We start from the raw sequence: 16568 nt of genomic DNA on the forward strand, positions 1-16568 counted from the left end.
GTTGTGCAGGCTCAGACTTCCACGCCCTAGTGTGTACAGAACAGCTGGACTCGTCCCTGCTTTGAGGAGCTCAGGGTCTGAGTGGAGAGGAGACAAGGAGGAGATGGGTGGACCAGAAGAGAGGAAATTCTGGTTATTGCAGATATCTGGAGGGAGACCACGTCCTGTCCCTTAGCCAAAAGGCCAGGCCCATCCTGCCTCCCTCTGGGGGTCCCCGTCCTCTCCTCCACTGGGATCTGGGCAGTTCAGGACACAGGCAGAGGGGGCTGGATGGACGCCTCTACGCGGGGCGCGGAACAGGACAGAGGAGACACACACAGAACTACATGCTCAGGAGAGTTTATTCTTGTCATGGGCTGCAGCCACTGAGGGGAAGGGAGGGAAGGGGCAAGCGTGTAACTGGAACAGAGACACTTGGGGGAAGAGAGTTTGCAGCTGGGGAAGTGAGATCTGGTCTCTCAGGGAGGGAGGGGACAGGCCCTCAATGCAGCAAAGGCATCGGAAAGTCTGGGACGTTGCCTGATCATGCCCAAGGAGCCCAGACGCTGATCTCCCCCTTCAGGCACAGGCAAGTGACTCCCCTCGCTAGAGTCCATACTTGCAAATGTAGCCGTTTTGCTTGTTACAGGGAGCGTCGTTCCAGTTCTTAAAATCTAGAAGCAAAACAGAAATCACTGGGGTGGGGGAAGGGCAAATAGGGCCATTCCTGTCCTTACAGTGACCACTCCCCCCCCCCCATTGCTCCCTGCTGAGAGAAGGCCCCAGCTCCTGGGCATGAGGCTGCGAGGAAGAGGAGGCTGGAGACGAAGCCCCATGTGCCTCAGACAGGGACAGGCTCCATCGTTCCCTGAGGGATGCCGTGTCAGTGTGACAGTGGGAGACCCTCTTCTATTGTGCTGGAATTTGTCTGATGAGAGCACGACGGGGCCTCTTGGTGCTAGGTGCTGTGCATGCACACACCGACAGACAATACCCACCCCAGAGAGCGCACAGTCTAAATAGACAAGAGGTGGGAGGGGAAACTGAGGCATGGAGTGGGGAAACGACTTGCCCAAGGTCACCCAGCAGCTCAGTGACAGGGCTGGGAATAGAAGTTAGGTCTCCTGAGTCACAGCCCCGTCCCTGTCCACTAGACCAGTCTGCCTCTCGATCTGTGACTGCTGCAGAGCCGTAACTAGGTATTTTTGCACCTGAGGCAAAAATATAAAATTGCGCCCTCCCCCAGGGCCGGCTCTTCGGCGGCAGGTCCCTCAGTCCCTCTCGGAGGGAAGGGCCTGCCGCCGAATTGCCGCCGAAGAATGAATGAAGCGGCGGTAGAGCCTGTGATTTTGGTGGGTCAACTCATGATTTTTGACTGCTTGGGCTGGTAATGTTGCTTCCAGGATGGTCTTTGGTTCCAGTCCAGTTCCAATCCAGAGAGGGACTCACAGGTTAAGAGAGGAGGGAGGTGCTGGATATCAGCAGTGGCCACTAGGGATCAGCATGTGTCCTGAGAATGCTGGGAGTTCAGGTTTGCAGGGCAGGATCAGGGGTGGCAGGTTTGTAGAAATTTTGGTGGTACCCAGAACCCGCCCCCACCCAAACTCCGCCCCCCCACCCGCCCAAGGCTCTGGGAGGGAGTTTGAGTGAGGGAAGAGGTCTGGGGTGCAGGCCCTAGGCTGGGGCAGGCGATTGGGGTGCAGGCTCTGGGAGGGAGTTTGGGGATGGGAGAGGTGCAGAGGGATGGGGTGCAGGGGTGAGGGTGCAGATGGGTGTGGGGCTGTGGGGTGTGGCTGCAGATGAGGGGTTTGGAGTGTGGGAGGGGTTCAGGGCGAGAGTAGAAATGTGGGGGGTGAGGGCTCTGGCTGGGGCTGGGAATGGGAGGTTTGGGGTGTGGGAGGGGCTCAGGGCTTGGGCAGAGGGTTGGGGTGTGGGGGGTGAGGGCTCTGGCTGGGACTGGGGATACGGTGTTTGGGGTGCTGGAGGGGCTCGGGCAGAGGGTTGAGGGTGCGGTGGGGGGGTGAAAGCTCTGACTGGGGGTGTGGGCTCTGGGGTGGGGCAGGGCTGGGGATGAGTTTGGGGTACAGACAGGCCGCTCCGGGAGAGGGCCAGAGAGGAGGACTCCCCCCAGCCCTATCCCTGCCGGCAGCAGCAAGCTCTGGGGGATGAACCCCCCTTTCCCGCCCCCCCCGGCAACACACTCACCCCCACCACTGTCACTGCACGTGCTCCTAGGGCCCCTCTCAGGTCCAGGAATCACCCTCACCTCCCCCATGGTGGGTGCCGGGGGGTGCTGTGTGCGCCTTCTCCCCTGCTGTTGCCCCTGACTAGGGTGACCAGATCACAGGGATGAAATATTGGGATGCGGGGAGGCGGAGCAAAAAAAAATGGCGACAGAGCAACAACAACAAAAAAGCAGTTTCGCAGGGGCAGGGGGCATTAGCAGGCCCCAGCCGCGCTGATGGATCATACACAGCACCCCAGCCGTGTGTGCTGCCCACCCCAGGGCAAAAGGTGTCCCCGATGCAGAGGGGGCTGGGGATAAAGAGGGCATCGGGGGGGGGGACCAAGAGGAGGCGCTGGGAAACACAGGAGTCCAGGTGGGCGAGGGTGTACGGCTCCAGCGGGGCCTCGGGCAGGGCACAGGCGGGATGGGCGCAAGGAGGCAGAGCCCCGTAGCGGGACCGGGCGGGGACAAAGCTGTCTCTCCCCTGGAAGTGGCTGCAGGAGCCCCCGCGCCCAGAGCTGGGCGCGGGGCAGCGGCGGTGTATGGGAGCCGGGGACCCCGGGGGCGGTGCAGCGCGTGCAGGGGGCCGGGACTGGCACAGCCGAGCCGCAGCGGCGCCCGCCCACCTCCCAGTTGTTTCCAATAAGGCTCCCTGGGGCTCTGGGCTGGGTAGTGGGCGGGAGCCGGGGCTTTTCCCGGCCCCGCGGAGCCTCCCGCCCCGCCCTGGGCACATGCGGCGCGTCCCGCCGCTGCCGGGGAGCCCTGCACCTGTCCCGCTCGGCTGCGCTCCAGCGGCTCCTTCCCGACGGGGCGAGCCGCTGGAGCGCAGCCGAGCGGGAGAGGCACGGGGCTCCCCGGAAGCGGCAGGGAAGTTTATGGGTTCCGGGGACCCCAGCCGGCTCCTCGCCCCTGTCCACCGGCCGCCCCGCCTGGGACAAGTCTCGCCGCCGCAGCCCCTCTCCTCCCGTGTCTCCGGCGGCCCATGCCCCCGGGCCGTGCTGCCCACCTGGGCCAGAGCCAGCCCCGGCTGCTGCCTGCACGCAGCCCGGGCCATGCCCAGCTAGTCCCCGGCAGCCGCGCCAACTTTTCCTTCCCATCCCGCGCCCCTGGTAGATGCCCGACCCTCCTCCCTCCATCCCCCCTCCACACATCCCTCCTCCTAACCTCCTCCCTCCATCCCCCTCACATCCCACGCAGCACTGCACGCTGCTGTCCGGCGGCCTCCCTCCAGCGCTTGCGCAGCCGCCATACAGCTGATCAGCGGCGCGCAAGCCTGGGAGGGAGGGGAATGCGGGCTGTGTGCTTGGGGAAGAGGCGGGGCCAGGGCAGGGATTTGGGGAGGGATCCAATGGGGGAAGGAGGAGGCGGAGTCGGGATGGGCGGGGGCGTGAGCGCCGGAGCGGAGGGCAAATGTGCTTTTTTGTCCAGTGTCCCGACCGAGCATCGGTCGGGACGTGGGACAAAGAAGCAAATATCGGGACAGTCCCGATAAAATCGGGACGTCTGGTCACCCTACCCCTGACTGTAGCTTCACTGGGGGTGAGGGATGGGGCTGCCCCCTTGCCCAGCATGGGGCAGGAGCGGTGACTGCGGGCGGCGGGGGGGGGGGGGTCCCCTGTGCTGCTGGAGGGTCCCACTGGAAAAGGGAAGGGTTTGAGGGTGAAGGGCAGGCTCAGAGTCACTCTCCTCTGGAGTCGAGATGGGGGCACTAGGACCCTGCGGCAGCAGTTGATGCAGGGGAAAGACAGGGACTCTCTGCTCCTCCGGGGCTGGGGAAGGGGGTGGGGAGCAAGTTGGGGTAGGAGACACTGGGGGAGGCACGGGGGGGAGATCACCTGGGTTATAAATATCTCCGTGCCTGCAGCTTTTTTTCCCCTCTCCACCACTTTCTGCACACCCCCCCCCCCCCCCCCGCCCCGGCTTTGTGTGCCCGAGGCAAGTGCCTCACTCGCCTCGCCCTTGTTACGGCACTGGACTGCTGTTACCTCCCCTCCCCACCAACGCCCCTCAAAAGGCCAGAAAGGAGAGCACAGAGCCCTGGCCAGGTGCCCGCGGGGAGACAAGCTCAGGAAGAGGGACGCCGGCTCGCTCTGTGCTGAACGAGCCGGCCCTATGTCCATCTCCTACACATCTGGGTTTGGGCATGGCCCAGAGGCAGCGTCTCGCCCCAGGGGACAGCACTACGGATTCGGGTTGATGAATTGCTGTGAATTTCACCATCTTTCCCGTTCGCAGAGCCCCACAGCCCCGGGAGCGTTATTCAGAAATGGTGCCCACTATTGTTTTGCAAAAGTTTTCACTTCAACTATTAGCTGTGTGTGTGATTGGTTGTGCAGGTCACACGGCACTGTTCCCGCTCCAGGATTGGATGAGTGACACCTTTAAGTTGGAGACAGTGGGGGGGGAAATCGGATGGGTGGGCGAGTCCATGTGACTAGCATGGCGCACAAAGAATGAGTTACTCTTGAATTAGCAAGTGAGCTTTCCCGTTCAGCCAGCTCTCCGTCCTATTGTCAGTGAATGAGATGAGACTTTCAGCCCCGCTCCACCCCCTACACCTCTCCAGCAACACGGACAGCAGGAAGCTGGCTTAATGGCCAGCTGGGGGCTCTTCTTGCAGAGGGGAACCCAGCAGAGACAGCTGCCCTGCCCAGTCCTGGCCTCCCCAGCATAGGGGACAGGCTGGGGTGTGGCTGAAGCCCCTGTGCTCTGGCTGCCCAGTTTGTTACTGCCACTGTCAGAGCAGCTCTGGGGTGGCTCTAAATTGTCCTTGGGCCAAAATAGCCCCCTTTAACTGATCATCTGGGGCCAAATGTACTGTGTGGCCTGCCTCTGACTGGGGCTGAGCCTCAAACTGGGATGCTTGGGGGAGGAGTCACCAGGTGAGATCAGGGGATTATCTCCGGACAGCGGCAGTGTGAGCTGCGGGAGAAAGGCAGGGTGACAGGACAGGAGGCCACCTCCGCAGAGAGAGCTGGAGTGTGTGGCCAGGGTCCTGTCTTGGTTCCTTTGTTGGTGCATGTGTGTTTGAGTGTCTGCTTACCCCTATAGCTCAGCAGCTCCACACAGTACTCGACACCATATTCATTGTTTGGTTCCTTGATGTTCCAAGCTTTGTAGCGATACCGGGAGCCATCGGTCCACCTCCAGTGTCTGTACTGCAGAGACAGGGGAGAAAGGTCATGGGGTCCCAGGGAGAAGAGACCTTGGTGACAAGGCACCATAGAAACACCTAAACCCAACACAGAAGTGCCCCACTCAGGCAGTGGGAAAGTCGGGGAAGGGCCGTGGGGCAGTGGGTGGGGAGAGGCCAACTCAGGGGTACGGGACCTGGAGACGCTGATCTAATAGTAACACTTAGCACATGAACTTCACCTTCTCCCTTCCAAGCCCTTTGCTTGAATTAATGAATTACCTGGTGCTGGAGCAGAGTCACTCTGGAGTGTGTTCTAGTCCCTAAACCCCACGGGCACGGCCCCCCGGGGGGCACTGGTGGTTTTAAGGTGGGTGATCTCGTCCTGCTTAAGCAAAATAAAAGTGCGTCTGTGATGGAGATGCTGGATGGATCAGGGGATGGGACACGGGGCCTTTCCCCCTCCACTGGGCTCAGCGTCAGTCTGACCCCAAGTTAGCAGGACTGGCTAGTGCAGTAGAATCAGAGAAGGGGACATGGGGCCTTTCACCTCTGGGGTGCTGGCTCTGGCCTGGCCTCAGCTCCTGGGGCCCAAGGACTAGCTAAGATTTAGTCAGGGGAATTTATAGTAAAAGTCATGGACAGGTCACAGGCAGTAACCAAAAATTCACGGCCCATGACCTGTTCATGACTTGTACTATAAATACCCCTGGGGGGCAGCCCAGAGGCACCGCTGGTGTGCTGGGGTGTGTGTGGCCCAGAGAGCGCCATGGGTGTGCTTGGGGGCTGCGGCTAAGGGGGTACTGTGGGTGCGCTTGCGTGGGGCGGGGGGTGCCGTGGCTGTGCTGGAGGGTGGCCCAGGGGGCGCTGCGGTGGTGCTGGGTGGGGGGCGGTCTGGGTGCACACAGCCCTGGACTCCCGCTGGTGCTGGAGGGGTGGGGGTTGGCGGGGCTCCCTACCTGGCAACACGCCTCCCCGGAAGCAGCGACATCCCCCTTGCTCAGCTCCTAGGCAGAGGCGTGGCCAAGCAGCTATGCACGATGCATCTGCCCTGAGCACTGGCTTTGCAGCTCTCGTTGGCAGGGAACCGCTGCCAATGGGCACTGCGGGGGCGGTTCCTGCAGGCAGAAGCAGCACGCAGAGCTGCCTGGCCACACCTCTGCCTAGGAGCTGAGCGAGGGGGATGTTGCCTCTTCTGGGGAGCCCTCCCCCCCGAGGTAAGCACTGCAAAGAGCCTGCCTCACCCTGTCCCATGCACCAACCCCCTGCCCCCTCCCACACCCAAACTCCTGCTGCTCCTGGGGGCGGGGGGGGGAGGGGACGGACGGTGGCCCAAGACTGGCCCAGCAGAAGCTGGTGTGACTGGCCCAGGGGCTGCCTGAGCTGCTCAGGTGGCCCCCGAGTCAGGCACACCGGCTGCTGCAGAAGTCACGGAGGTCCCGGAAAGTCACAGAATCCGTGACTTCTGTGACCTCCGTGACAAACTCGCAGCCTTACCCGTGGCCTGTGCATTACTTTTACCAAAAATACACATGACTAAATTTTAGTCTTATCCACGAGCCCTCCATAGGGGCTGCCAGGAGCTCCCTCCCCCACTCCTACACCCTTCCCCCGGTCATGGGCACCAGGGTCTCGCATCTGTACTGCACCTTTAACCCCTGCCCTCCCACACCCTTCCGTCTCCATCGTACCATAAGCTCCGACTCCCCTTTGGCTTTTCCCTTCTAAATCAGACAGGCCCTGCTCTCCCCCATCATCAAACCGACCTTTGACCTGCACCTGCCTCTCCAACTACTGCCCTGTCTCCCTTCACCCCTCCCTGCTCATGCAATGTGCCGTGTCCTCCCCCTGCACCCCACATCCCGTCTCCACTCCACTCTAGCCACTTTTTCCTGCCCAAGACTTGAGCCTCTGCTCCCCCTTGACCTCTGCGCTGCCCCTGTCACTGCTGGTCGCTCCCTCAGCTTGGGGATCCCGTCCTCGCCTGGTTCTCCTTAGGAGAGCTCCCAGCTCCTAAGGGCAGGGACACGAAGGGGGAGCAGTCACAGGCTGGGAAGGGGCCCCAGAGGGGGAAGGCGCCATTATGAACATCGAACTGGAAAGAACCTCTGGGGTCACTGAGTCCAGCCCGTGCTATGGCCGGCAACCCCGTCACACCACCCCCTGCGTAAACTTATCAAGCTCCATCTGAAGCTTTGTCTCCATCAGTTTCCTTTCCCTCCCCCCTGCTAGAGAGGCTCTGGCGTCAGGAGGCTCCCCGAACAGCACACACAGACTCAGCCCCTGGATCCCCCGCCCCAGACCGGAGGCTGGGCTGGACTCAGTGCGGGAGGAGTGAGGGGCTCTGTATCCCTTTCTCTAGTGTCCTCAGCCCTCCAGCTCCCCCCGGCCTGGTAATGGATTGGAACTAGTTCTCTGGCCTCCAAAGCCGGTGTGACTGGCCCCGGGGCCAGCTGCTGGGGTGGCTCTGGGGTCAGCTGCATCAGCCGCTGCAGCTGCGGAACTCCCGGAGGCCCTGGAAAGTCACGACGTCTGTGACCTCCAGAACAGACTCACAGCCTTACTCATGGGAAAGGACAGGTTTCAGAGTAGCAGCCGTGTTAGTCTGTATCCGCAAAAAGAACAGGAGTACTTGTGGCACCTTAGAGACTAACACATTTATTAGAGCATAAGCTTTCGTGGGTTGTAGCCCACTTCTTCGGAAAGCTTATGCTCTAATAAATTTGTTAGTCTCTAAGGTGCCACAAGTACTCCTGTTCTTTTCATGGGAAATGGTTTCTGCACAGCCCCTGGTAAAAAGAGCCATGGCGAAGAGCAACTGATAGAGGCACAGCAGGTGCTGGACACTCACATGCCGGGGGTCTTGGAGTCCGATCCAGACATAAGCCTTGAAGCCTGACTCGCTGATGTATCTGGCCACCATGGTCCCTTCTGCGTCACTGAGAATGGAGGCGAGATGGGCCCCATTTTGGTGATACTGACACTGCACCTGCAGCAGGGACATCAGCAAGGCCTGTTACCCCCTGCAGGAGGACGCTGTTTGCAGGGCTGGCTCTAGGCACCAGCAAAGCAAGCACGTGCTTGGGGCAGCACAATTCCAAGAGCGGCTTTCCGGTGTTTGTTTGTTTGTTTGTTTGTTGCGCTCTCCAAGCTTGGGGCAGCAAATTTTTTGCTTGGGGCGGCAAAAATCCTAGAGCCGGCCATGGCTGTTTGGCACTGGTGTGGGGTCCTGCCCCACCAAGCAGCAGCAGGAGCAGGGATGGCTGTGAGGGAAGTGCCTCTCAGTGCGTCTTCCCGAGCCCCGGGGCCTGGCACCAGTTACGTCACCTCTGCAGGGATACACCCAGGGGCCTATGGTGATATCACCAAACCCCTTCAGCTCCTGCCCTGCCCTGCCCCACAGATCCCTGAGAAGAGCCTCATACCTCAGCCTCTGCCCAGGTCTTCTTTACGGGGAAGAACCCATAGCAGTGTCCTCGGTAGAACAGCCAGCCACTGGGACAGGGCGTGGCCCCTATTCCTGAGCCGAGAGAGGGAATGGGACGGGGAGAGAGAACAGTGTGGTGAGAGGCTGTTTCGGAGAAGAGAATGGGAGCAGAACTGCCAGCTGTCATCCTTCCAGCTACTCCAGATCTCCCCAAATCCTGTGAACGTTTGCCCTCTCTCAAAATGGCCACTATCTCCTATTACTTTCAATGGGCCTGAAGCCAGTCAATTAAAACAGCTGCCACTCCCTTGCCGCCTTTGTCAGTAGCAGTGTGGCTGTCCTACTGAAAATTACCACTGTCTTCTGTCCAAGGGGACAGGAGCTGGGCCGTCCTAATTGAAGATGGTCTCCTCCTATCTTCTGTGCAGTAGCACTGGGGGACCTGACGGGAAGGGGTATCAAGGGGGTTGAGTCAGAGGGGACTATGGGGTGAGGATGGGGAGCACTGGATGTCAGTGGGACTGGGAGCAGAGGGGAGGTTGGGGACATTGGCGTATAGTAGAGGCTGAAGGGACACCACACACCGATTTGCCAACCTAGTGAGGAGGGCTTTGAACTAGATTTAAAAGGGGCGGGTGACGAAATCCCACAGGTGACTGTAACAGAAGGTTAGATGTGGTTAAGGTTAGATGTGGTTGGGGGGAGGAGATGGAAAATTATAAAAGGGTCAAAGGAGCAACAAGAGGGATAACAGTGCAGGAATCTGCTGTACATCTCAGATGTCTATACACAAATGCAAGGAGTATGGGAATAAATGGAGGAACTGGAAGTCCCTTGCCCCCTGGGTTTGTGGCAGTGAGGCTGTCCTACTGAAAATTACCACTGTCTCCTTCCTGAGGGGACAGGAGCTGGGCTGTCCTCAAGGTAGATGGTCTCCTCCTATCTTCTGTGCAGGAGCGCTAGGTGACCTGATGGGATGGGGGTGGAGGGGTAGTAAAGACGGTTGAATCAGAGTACACAGCAGACTATGGGGTGAAGATGGGGAGCACTCATGGAGGATGGGTAAGGTCCCAGAGGCCTTGAGAAGGGCAAACTTGGTACATGTCTGTTAAAAGGGGAACAAAGAAAATCTGAGAAGTTACAGACCAGTAGCCTAAGTTTGATACCTGGGAAGAGACTGGAACAAATTATGAAACAATCAATTTATAAGCATCTAGAGGATAATTGGGTTATAAGTAAAAGCCAACATGGAATTGTCAAGATCAATTCCTTCTTTCCCGTGAATGTGGGGAAGTTGTAGACTTGATAGATCTTGATTTTAGTAATGCTTTTGACACAGTCCCACATGAGGTTCTCATAAGCAACCTATGGAGATGTGATCCAGATGAAATTACTGTTAGGAGGGTGCCAAACTGGTTGGAAGACCCTACCCCAAAGAGTAGTTGGGGAGGTTTGCTTGTTTGCTGTCAAACCGGTGATACATATCTAGTGGGGTCTCAGGGGTCTGTCCTGGGTCTGTTCAACATTTTCATTAATGACTTGGATAATGGAGTGGAGAGTACGCCTATAAATTTTATGGATGACACCAAGCTGGGAGGGATTTCTAGCTCTTTGGAGGAGAGGATTAGAATTCAAATGGTCTTAACAAATTGGAGATTTGGTCTCAAATGAACAAGATGGAATTCAGGAAAGACAGGTGCAAGGTACTTCACTTAGGAAGGAAAAATCAAATGCACAATTAAAACTGGGGAATAACTAGCTAGGCGGTAGAACTGCTAATAAGGAGCTGGAGGTTATAGTGGATCACAAATTAAGTGTGAGTCAACAATGTGATGCAGTTGAGAAAAAGGCTGATATCATTCTGGGGTGTGTTAACAGGATTGTGGTATGGAAGACATGGGAGGTTATTGTCCTGCTCTGCTCGGCTCTGGTGAACTCAGCTGGAATGTTCAGGTCTGGGTGCTGCACTTTCAGAAAGATGTGGATAAGATGGAGCGTTTCCAGAGGAGAGCGACAAAAATGATTAAAGGTTTAGAAAACCTGCCCTGTGAGAAAGGGTTAAAAAATGGGCATGTTTAATCTAGAGAAAAGAAGACTGAGCGGGGACCTGATAACCAGAGATCCTAGAAATCCATTTGCTGCGGAAGCGTAAAAGTGTTTTTACAGAGAATCTTTAGTTTTTACATTTTGTGAAAACTGCCCTACTGCCTTCCAGCCCCACGTTTCTGTGATTCTCTGATAGCTGAAGGCCCAGAGAGGGAAGGGAAGGCAGAGAGCTTGTGACAGATGGGTGGGGGAAGGGATTAGGGGTATGTGGAGTAAGTGCAGAGATTTGTGGGGATAAGTAAGGAAGGGGTGCAGGGGGAGAGAAATACTCTGTGGGTCCCAGGATTTTTCTTTGCACAGGAGGAGGGGGGAAGGGTTTGGATTATCCATAGCACAGGGATGAAGCTCACGAAGAGGCGGCATTTTGAGCCCAGTGAAAAGAGATGGCTGTCACTCGTCTGGGATGTTATTGGCACATTCTGCTCCCTGGTTGGGAGGGGACCCCTCTGCCCCGGTGGGGAAAGTCCCCCTCTAAGCCGCAGCAGGAGCTGGGGGCGGGTTTAGCTCCCAGCCTGTCTCTCACACTCAGCCCCAGGAGGTCTCAGGGATTCCCTCTGCACTCAGAGCCAGGGGCAGCAGGAAGCCGCCTCTCTCCTCAGACAGGTGCTGAACCTCTGGCTGGGGTCTGGATTAGTGGGTTTGGTGAGGAAGGGGCTCTGGGGACCCAGCTGTGTTGGCTGCTCCAACATGTGGGGCTGGGGCCCCTGAGTGAAATGAATTCACTTCCCATCCAGGGCAAACAGAGCCTGGGGTCTCCAGCTCCGAGGGGCCGGGCAGGGACTCACCTTCCAGCGAGGGGTTAAAGATCAGGCAGCCGAGGAGGCAGAGGCCGAAATAGGCGACTGGCCCCATCTTCTCTCTTCTCCTGGTGAGAAAACACACTGGGGAGATGGGGCCATGAGAGCCTGAGACACCCCCTGGAGCGACCCCCCCCCCCATCCATCGCGGGGCATTTCAGTGCTTTGGAGCTGGGGCTGTTTGCTAAAGGGCCTGGCTGGGCTGGAAGGGCCCCGAGGGGGTGTCCCGTCCCCCAGCCCGAGGGGATGCAGCTCGGAGCCCATGTCCCTGGTTCCGAAGGTCCCTTCTGCCCCTTGCCCTCACCGAGCCGTGCCCCAGGGACAGAACTGGACACCCGGCAGGGAGCCAGGTCCCAGCTCCTCAGTGGCTGGGCTCTGCAAGCCGCACCGCCAGGGACTCCCCGAACCAGGGCGGCAGGTGGGGAGGAGCTGGGGGGCAGCAGGGATGCCGGGGTCACTCAGAGGAAACAGGGTCCCAGGCAACAAGGTCCCATTTGCAGAGCAAAGTGGTTCTCGTAAGGGGCATTTGCCATCTCCTGCTGTCCCTCTCTCCCCAGTGCTGGGACTGGCAGGTCCCCACGGTAGCCACCTACATGGAACGTGGAGGGAGGGCACAGGTGGCAGGAGGGAAGAGTTTGGAAGAGGCCCCAGTGCCACCAGGATGGAGGCCAGTCTGTGTGCACAGGGCTGGAATGCCGGCTGCAGGGGCAGCACCTCTGCAATAGTTCTCTACTAGAGACCAGTTCAGTGTTAGAAACATGGAGCCTCTCGTGTTATCACCCAGCACCTGGTACATGAGACACCCACTGACCCCACCCCGGGGCCTTTCCCCCACTAACAGGTGTTTGAATCACACTCATATTTCCAGCTCCAGGGAGACTGAGTGTCTGGAAAGCCAACACCGTGTGTTTGGGACAGGGGGAGGAGGGGAGGGGTGATAGTCACTGCACCTCATGGTGAGGGCTGGGATCCCCGTGGTACCATGACTGGGAGAAGGGGTCCAATGGGAGAGCTGCCCGGCAGAGTGATGCTCCATTGGGGACTGGACACAGGACTGGATGCTGGGCCCAGCTCTGGGAGGGGCAGAGCGCTCGGCAGGGCTCTGCAGGGCGTTAGGGTGCCACATGCAGGGCTGTGCTGGGTGGGAGGAAGGGGTGAGACAGAGACGGCCCCGGATCAGGGGACTCACCCAGGGCACCCGCCCCTGTAACGGATCAGCTGCCGCCAGCCACCCCGAGCAGGAGGAGGAAGAAGCTGGAGGAAGCCAGGGTCTCACCTGATTGTCTCTCTGCGTAGCCGCTCTGGTGCAAGGTCGGATCAAGTGCAGCCTGCATGGGACACTGGCCATGCCTGGGGCATTTATAGACCAGTCCAGGGAAGGGGGAACCAGGTGTCAATACTGAACATGCAAATCTGTGCTGATGACGGATACAATCATTTAATACCAAGGCAAACAGAGATAAGAGGAGCCACGACCCAGCCACAAGATGGGCAGTGACCAGGAGGAAGCACCTGGCAGGGCTCAGATAGCAAATAAAATAAAAACGGTTCCCTCCCTGCCCTCGTCGGTCAGCGCTGAGTCAGTGTGGCTGTGGGGAGCCCTCGTGCCCTGACCCTGACTGGCCCAACTGATGCCACGCCCCCTATTGCAGCCTCTCAAACTGGTGTGTCTGAGAATGGGGAGGTGGAACTCTGTCCTCAATAGTCAAATCGTTCATAATGCTGATTTAGGGGTGATTTAAGGCTGGATCATGTGCCCCTTAAATCAACAGGAGCTTAGTTTCCAAGAAAGGGTGGTGACCACTTAATGAGACCTGAGAAGCAGAGTAATGATAAGAGTCTGTAGGCGAATGCCCATCTCCAGTTGAAATGCAAAGCAGGTCAATATTTGCTGATGACTGTGGTCTGCGGTTCAGCCAGTGACTCCTCACCAACTTCTCCTCCCCAGCTCATGCCAAGAGCCCCACGTCTCCACTGACAGTACAGAGCTGGAACCAGACTGGCTCACCTGGGTGTTAGGGTTGTTAAAACAGGTATTAGAATTATATGAATGCGCTGAGTATTTAGACTTTATTCAGTGCTTTGGAGTTAGTTGCTGCCTGCATTCATCTCACGTACACCAGCTGAGTCCCATGTTGTACGGTAATATTTAGTAGATACGCTGGAGGGTAGGGATAGGGTCCAGAGTGACCTAGACAAATTGGAGGATTGGGCCAAAAGAAATCTGATGAGGTTCAACAAGGACAAGTGCAGAGTCCTGCACTTAGGACGGAAGAATCCCATTCACTGTTACAGACTAGGGACCAAATGGCTAGGCAGCAGTTCTGCAGAAAAGGATCTGGGGATTACAGTGGATGAGAAGCTGGATATGAGTCAGCAGTGTGCCCTTGTTTCCAAGAAGGCTAATGGCATATTAGGCTGCATTAGTAGGATCCTTGCCAGCAGATCGAGGGAAGTGATTATTCCCCTCTATTTGGCACTGATGAGGCCACATCTGGAGTATTGCGTCCAGTTTTGGGCCCCCCAATACAGAAAGGATGTGGACAGATTGGAGAGAGTCCAGTGGAGGGCAACAAAAAATATTAGGGGACTGGGGCTCATGACTTTTGAGGAGAGGCTGAGGGAACTGGGCTTGTTTAGTCTGCAGAAGAGAAGAATGAGGGGGGATTTGATAGCTGCCTTCAACTACCTGAAAGGGGGTTCCAAAGAGGATGGAGCTCGGCTGTTATCAGTGGTAACAGATGACAGAACAAGGAGCAATGGTCTCAAGTTGCAATGGGGGAGGTCTAGGTTGGATATTAGGAAAAAACGTTTTCACTAGGAGGGTAGTGAAACACTAGAATGGGTTACCTACGGAGGTGGTGGAATCTCCATTGGTAAGGAAGCAAAGACTTGGTTGTTTACTCTCCCCACACACACCATGAAAAGGAGACTTGCAAGTGAATCCCTCCCATCAACTGAGTTTGCAACTCAAAGCAGAAGGGAGAAGGGAATAAAACCCCCTAACTTGGAGGAACTGGATTTGTATATCCCTTGAACACTAGGGGTCAAGGATTACTAGGCATAAGCAAAAGATCCCAGTGCTTAGCCTGGGTTAGCGCTAAAGGCCATACAGAGCGTGCTCAGTATAGAAGGTTTTATTACTTTTTGAAATTTAAGATTGGAACTCATTTGTGTGTATCTATATTTCCCCTGCTTTAACCTTGTAAGTAACTCTCTTGCTTCCTTTTCTTATATACTAAATCTTTAGCTAGTTTATTCTAGGACATGCATTGTCTTTGGTGTGAGATCTAAAGTCAGTTGATCTGGGGTAAGTGACTGGTCTTTTGGGACTGGGAGTAGCTGCATATTGCTCTGCTGCTTGGTGTAAAGGACCATCTCTCACACAGGTAAGCCCACGCAGGTGGCAAGACAGACAGCGTCCCCAAGGGGACTGGCTGGGACTCCGTGGTAAGGTGTTACGGTGCCTGAGGAGTTTACACTTGATAATTGGTTGGCGAAATCGAAGTGTAGAACTCACAGCCAGTTTGGGGTTTGTGTCCCGGTGACTAACAGTCTGCGCTGAAGTTGAGACTCTGGCCCTTGAGTCCCTGCAGGGCAGCTTGACACTCCCCAACCCTGCATTGTCCTGTAGTGACCTTGACACTCCAACCCTGTTCTTTCCTATAGTTTCAACCAGTTTGCCCGGTACTGAAGTCAGGCCTGCAATTTCCAGGATCACCTCTGGAGCCCTTTTTAAAAATTGGCATCACATTAGCTGTCCTCCAGTCATTTGGTACAGAAGCTGATTTAAATGCTAGGTTACAGACTGCAGTTAGTAGTTCTGCAATTTCACATTTGAGTTTCTTCAGAACTCTTGGGTGATACCATCCGGTGCTGGTGATTTGTTACTGTTTAGTTTATCAATTTGTTCCAAAACCTCCTCTAATGATACCTCAATCTGGGACAGTTCCTCACATTTGTCACCTAAAAAGAATGGCTCAGGTTTGGGAATCTCCCTCACATCCTCAACCGTGAAGACCGATGCAAAGAATTTATTTAATTTCTCCACAATGGCCTTATCATCCTTGAGTACTCCTTTAGCATCTCGATCGTCCAGTGGCCCCACTGGTTGTTTAGCAGGCTCCCTGCTTCTGATGTACTTAAATAAAATTTTGCTATTACTTTTTGAGGCTTTGGCTAGCTGTTCTTCATATTCTTTTTTGGCCTTCATAATTATATTTTTACACTTCATTTGTGAGAGTTTATGCTACTTTCTCTTTTCTTCTTTAGGATTTAACTTCCACTTTTTAAAGGACGCCTTTTTGTCTCTCACTGCTTCTTTTACTTTGTTGTTTAGCCACGGTGGCTCTTTGCTTCTCTTACTATGTTTTTTAAATTGGGGGATACATTTAAGTTGAGCCTCTATTATGGTGTCTTTAAAAAGTTTCCACGCAGCTTGCAGGGATTTTACTTTTGGTGCTGAACCTTTGAATTTCTGTTTCACTAACCTCCTCATTTTTGTGTAGTTCCCCTTTCTGAAATTACATGCTAAAGTGTTGGGCTGCTCTGGAGTTTTCCCCACCACAGGGATGTTAAATTTAATTATATTATGGTCACTATTACCAAGCAGTCCAGCTCTATTCACCTCTTGGACCTGATCCTGTGCTCCACTTAAGACTAAATCAAGCATTGCCTCTCCTCTGGTGGGTTCCAGGACCAGCTGCTCCAAGAAGCAGTCATTTAAGGTGTCAAGAAACTTTATCTCTGCATCCCGTCCTGAGGTGATAGGTACTCAGTCAATATGGGGATAATTGAAATCCCCCATTATTATTATTGAGTTTATTTTAATAGCCTCTCTAATCTCCCTGAGCATTTCACAGTCACTATCATCATCCTGGTCACGTGGTCGGTAATATA

The 16568-nt window shown here is 56.0% G+C and overlaps 1 protein-coding gene across 1 annotated transcript; it reads right to left on the minus strand.

The window, feature by feature from the left end:
- Positions 1-585: 585 nt before the first annotated feature.
- On the minus strand, positions 586-11724 carry LOC135895634 (C-type lectin-like). Its single transcript, XM_065423774.1, has 5 exons — positions 11658-11724; positions 8765-8859; positions 8191-8328; positions 5250-5364; positions 586-653 (listed from the first exon to the last, which is right to left on the minus strand). The coding sequence occupies exons 1-5, from the start codon at positions 11722-11724 to the stop codon at positions 586-588; spliced, it is 483 nt and encodes a 160-aa protein (XP_065279846.1).
- Positions 11725-16568: the final 4844 nt, after the last annotated feature.

Source organism: Emys orbicularis, chromosome 1 (genome assembly GCF_028017835.1).
Source record: "Emys orbicularis isolate rEmyOrb1 chromosome 1, rEmyOrb1.hap1, whole genome shotgun sequence".
In the NCBI taxonomy this organism is placed as follows: domain Eukaryota; kingdom Metazoa; phylum Chordata; order Testudines; family Emydidae; genus Emys; species Emys orbicularis.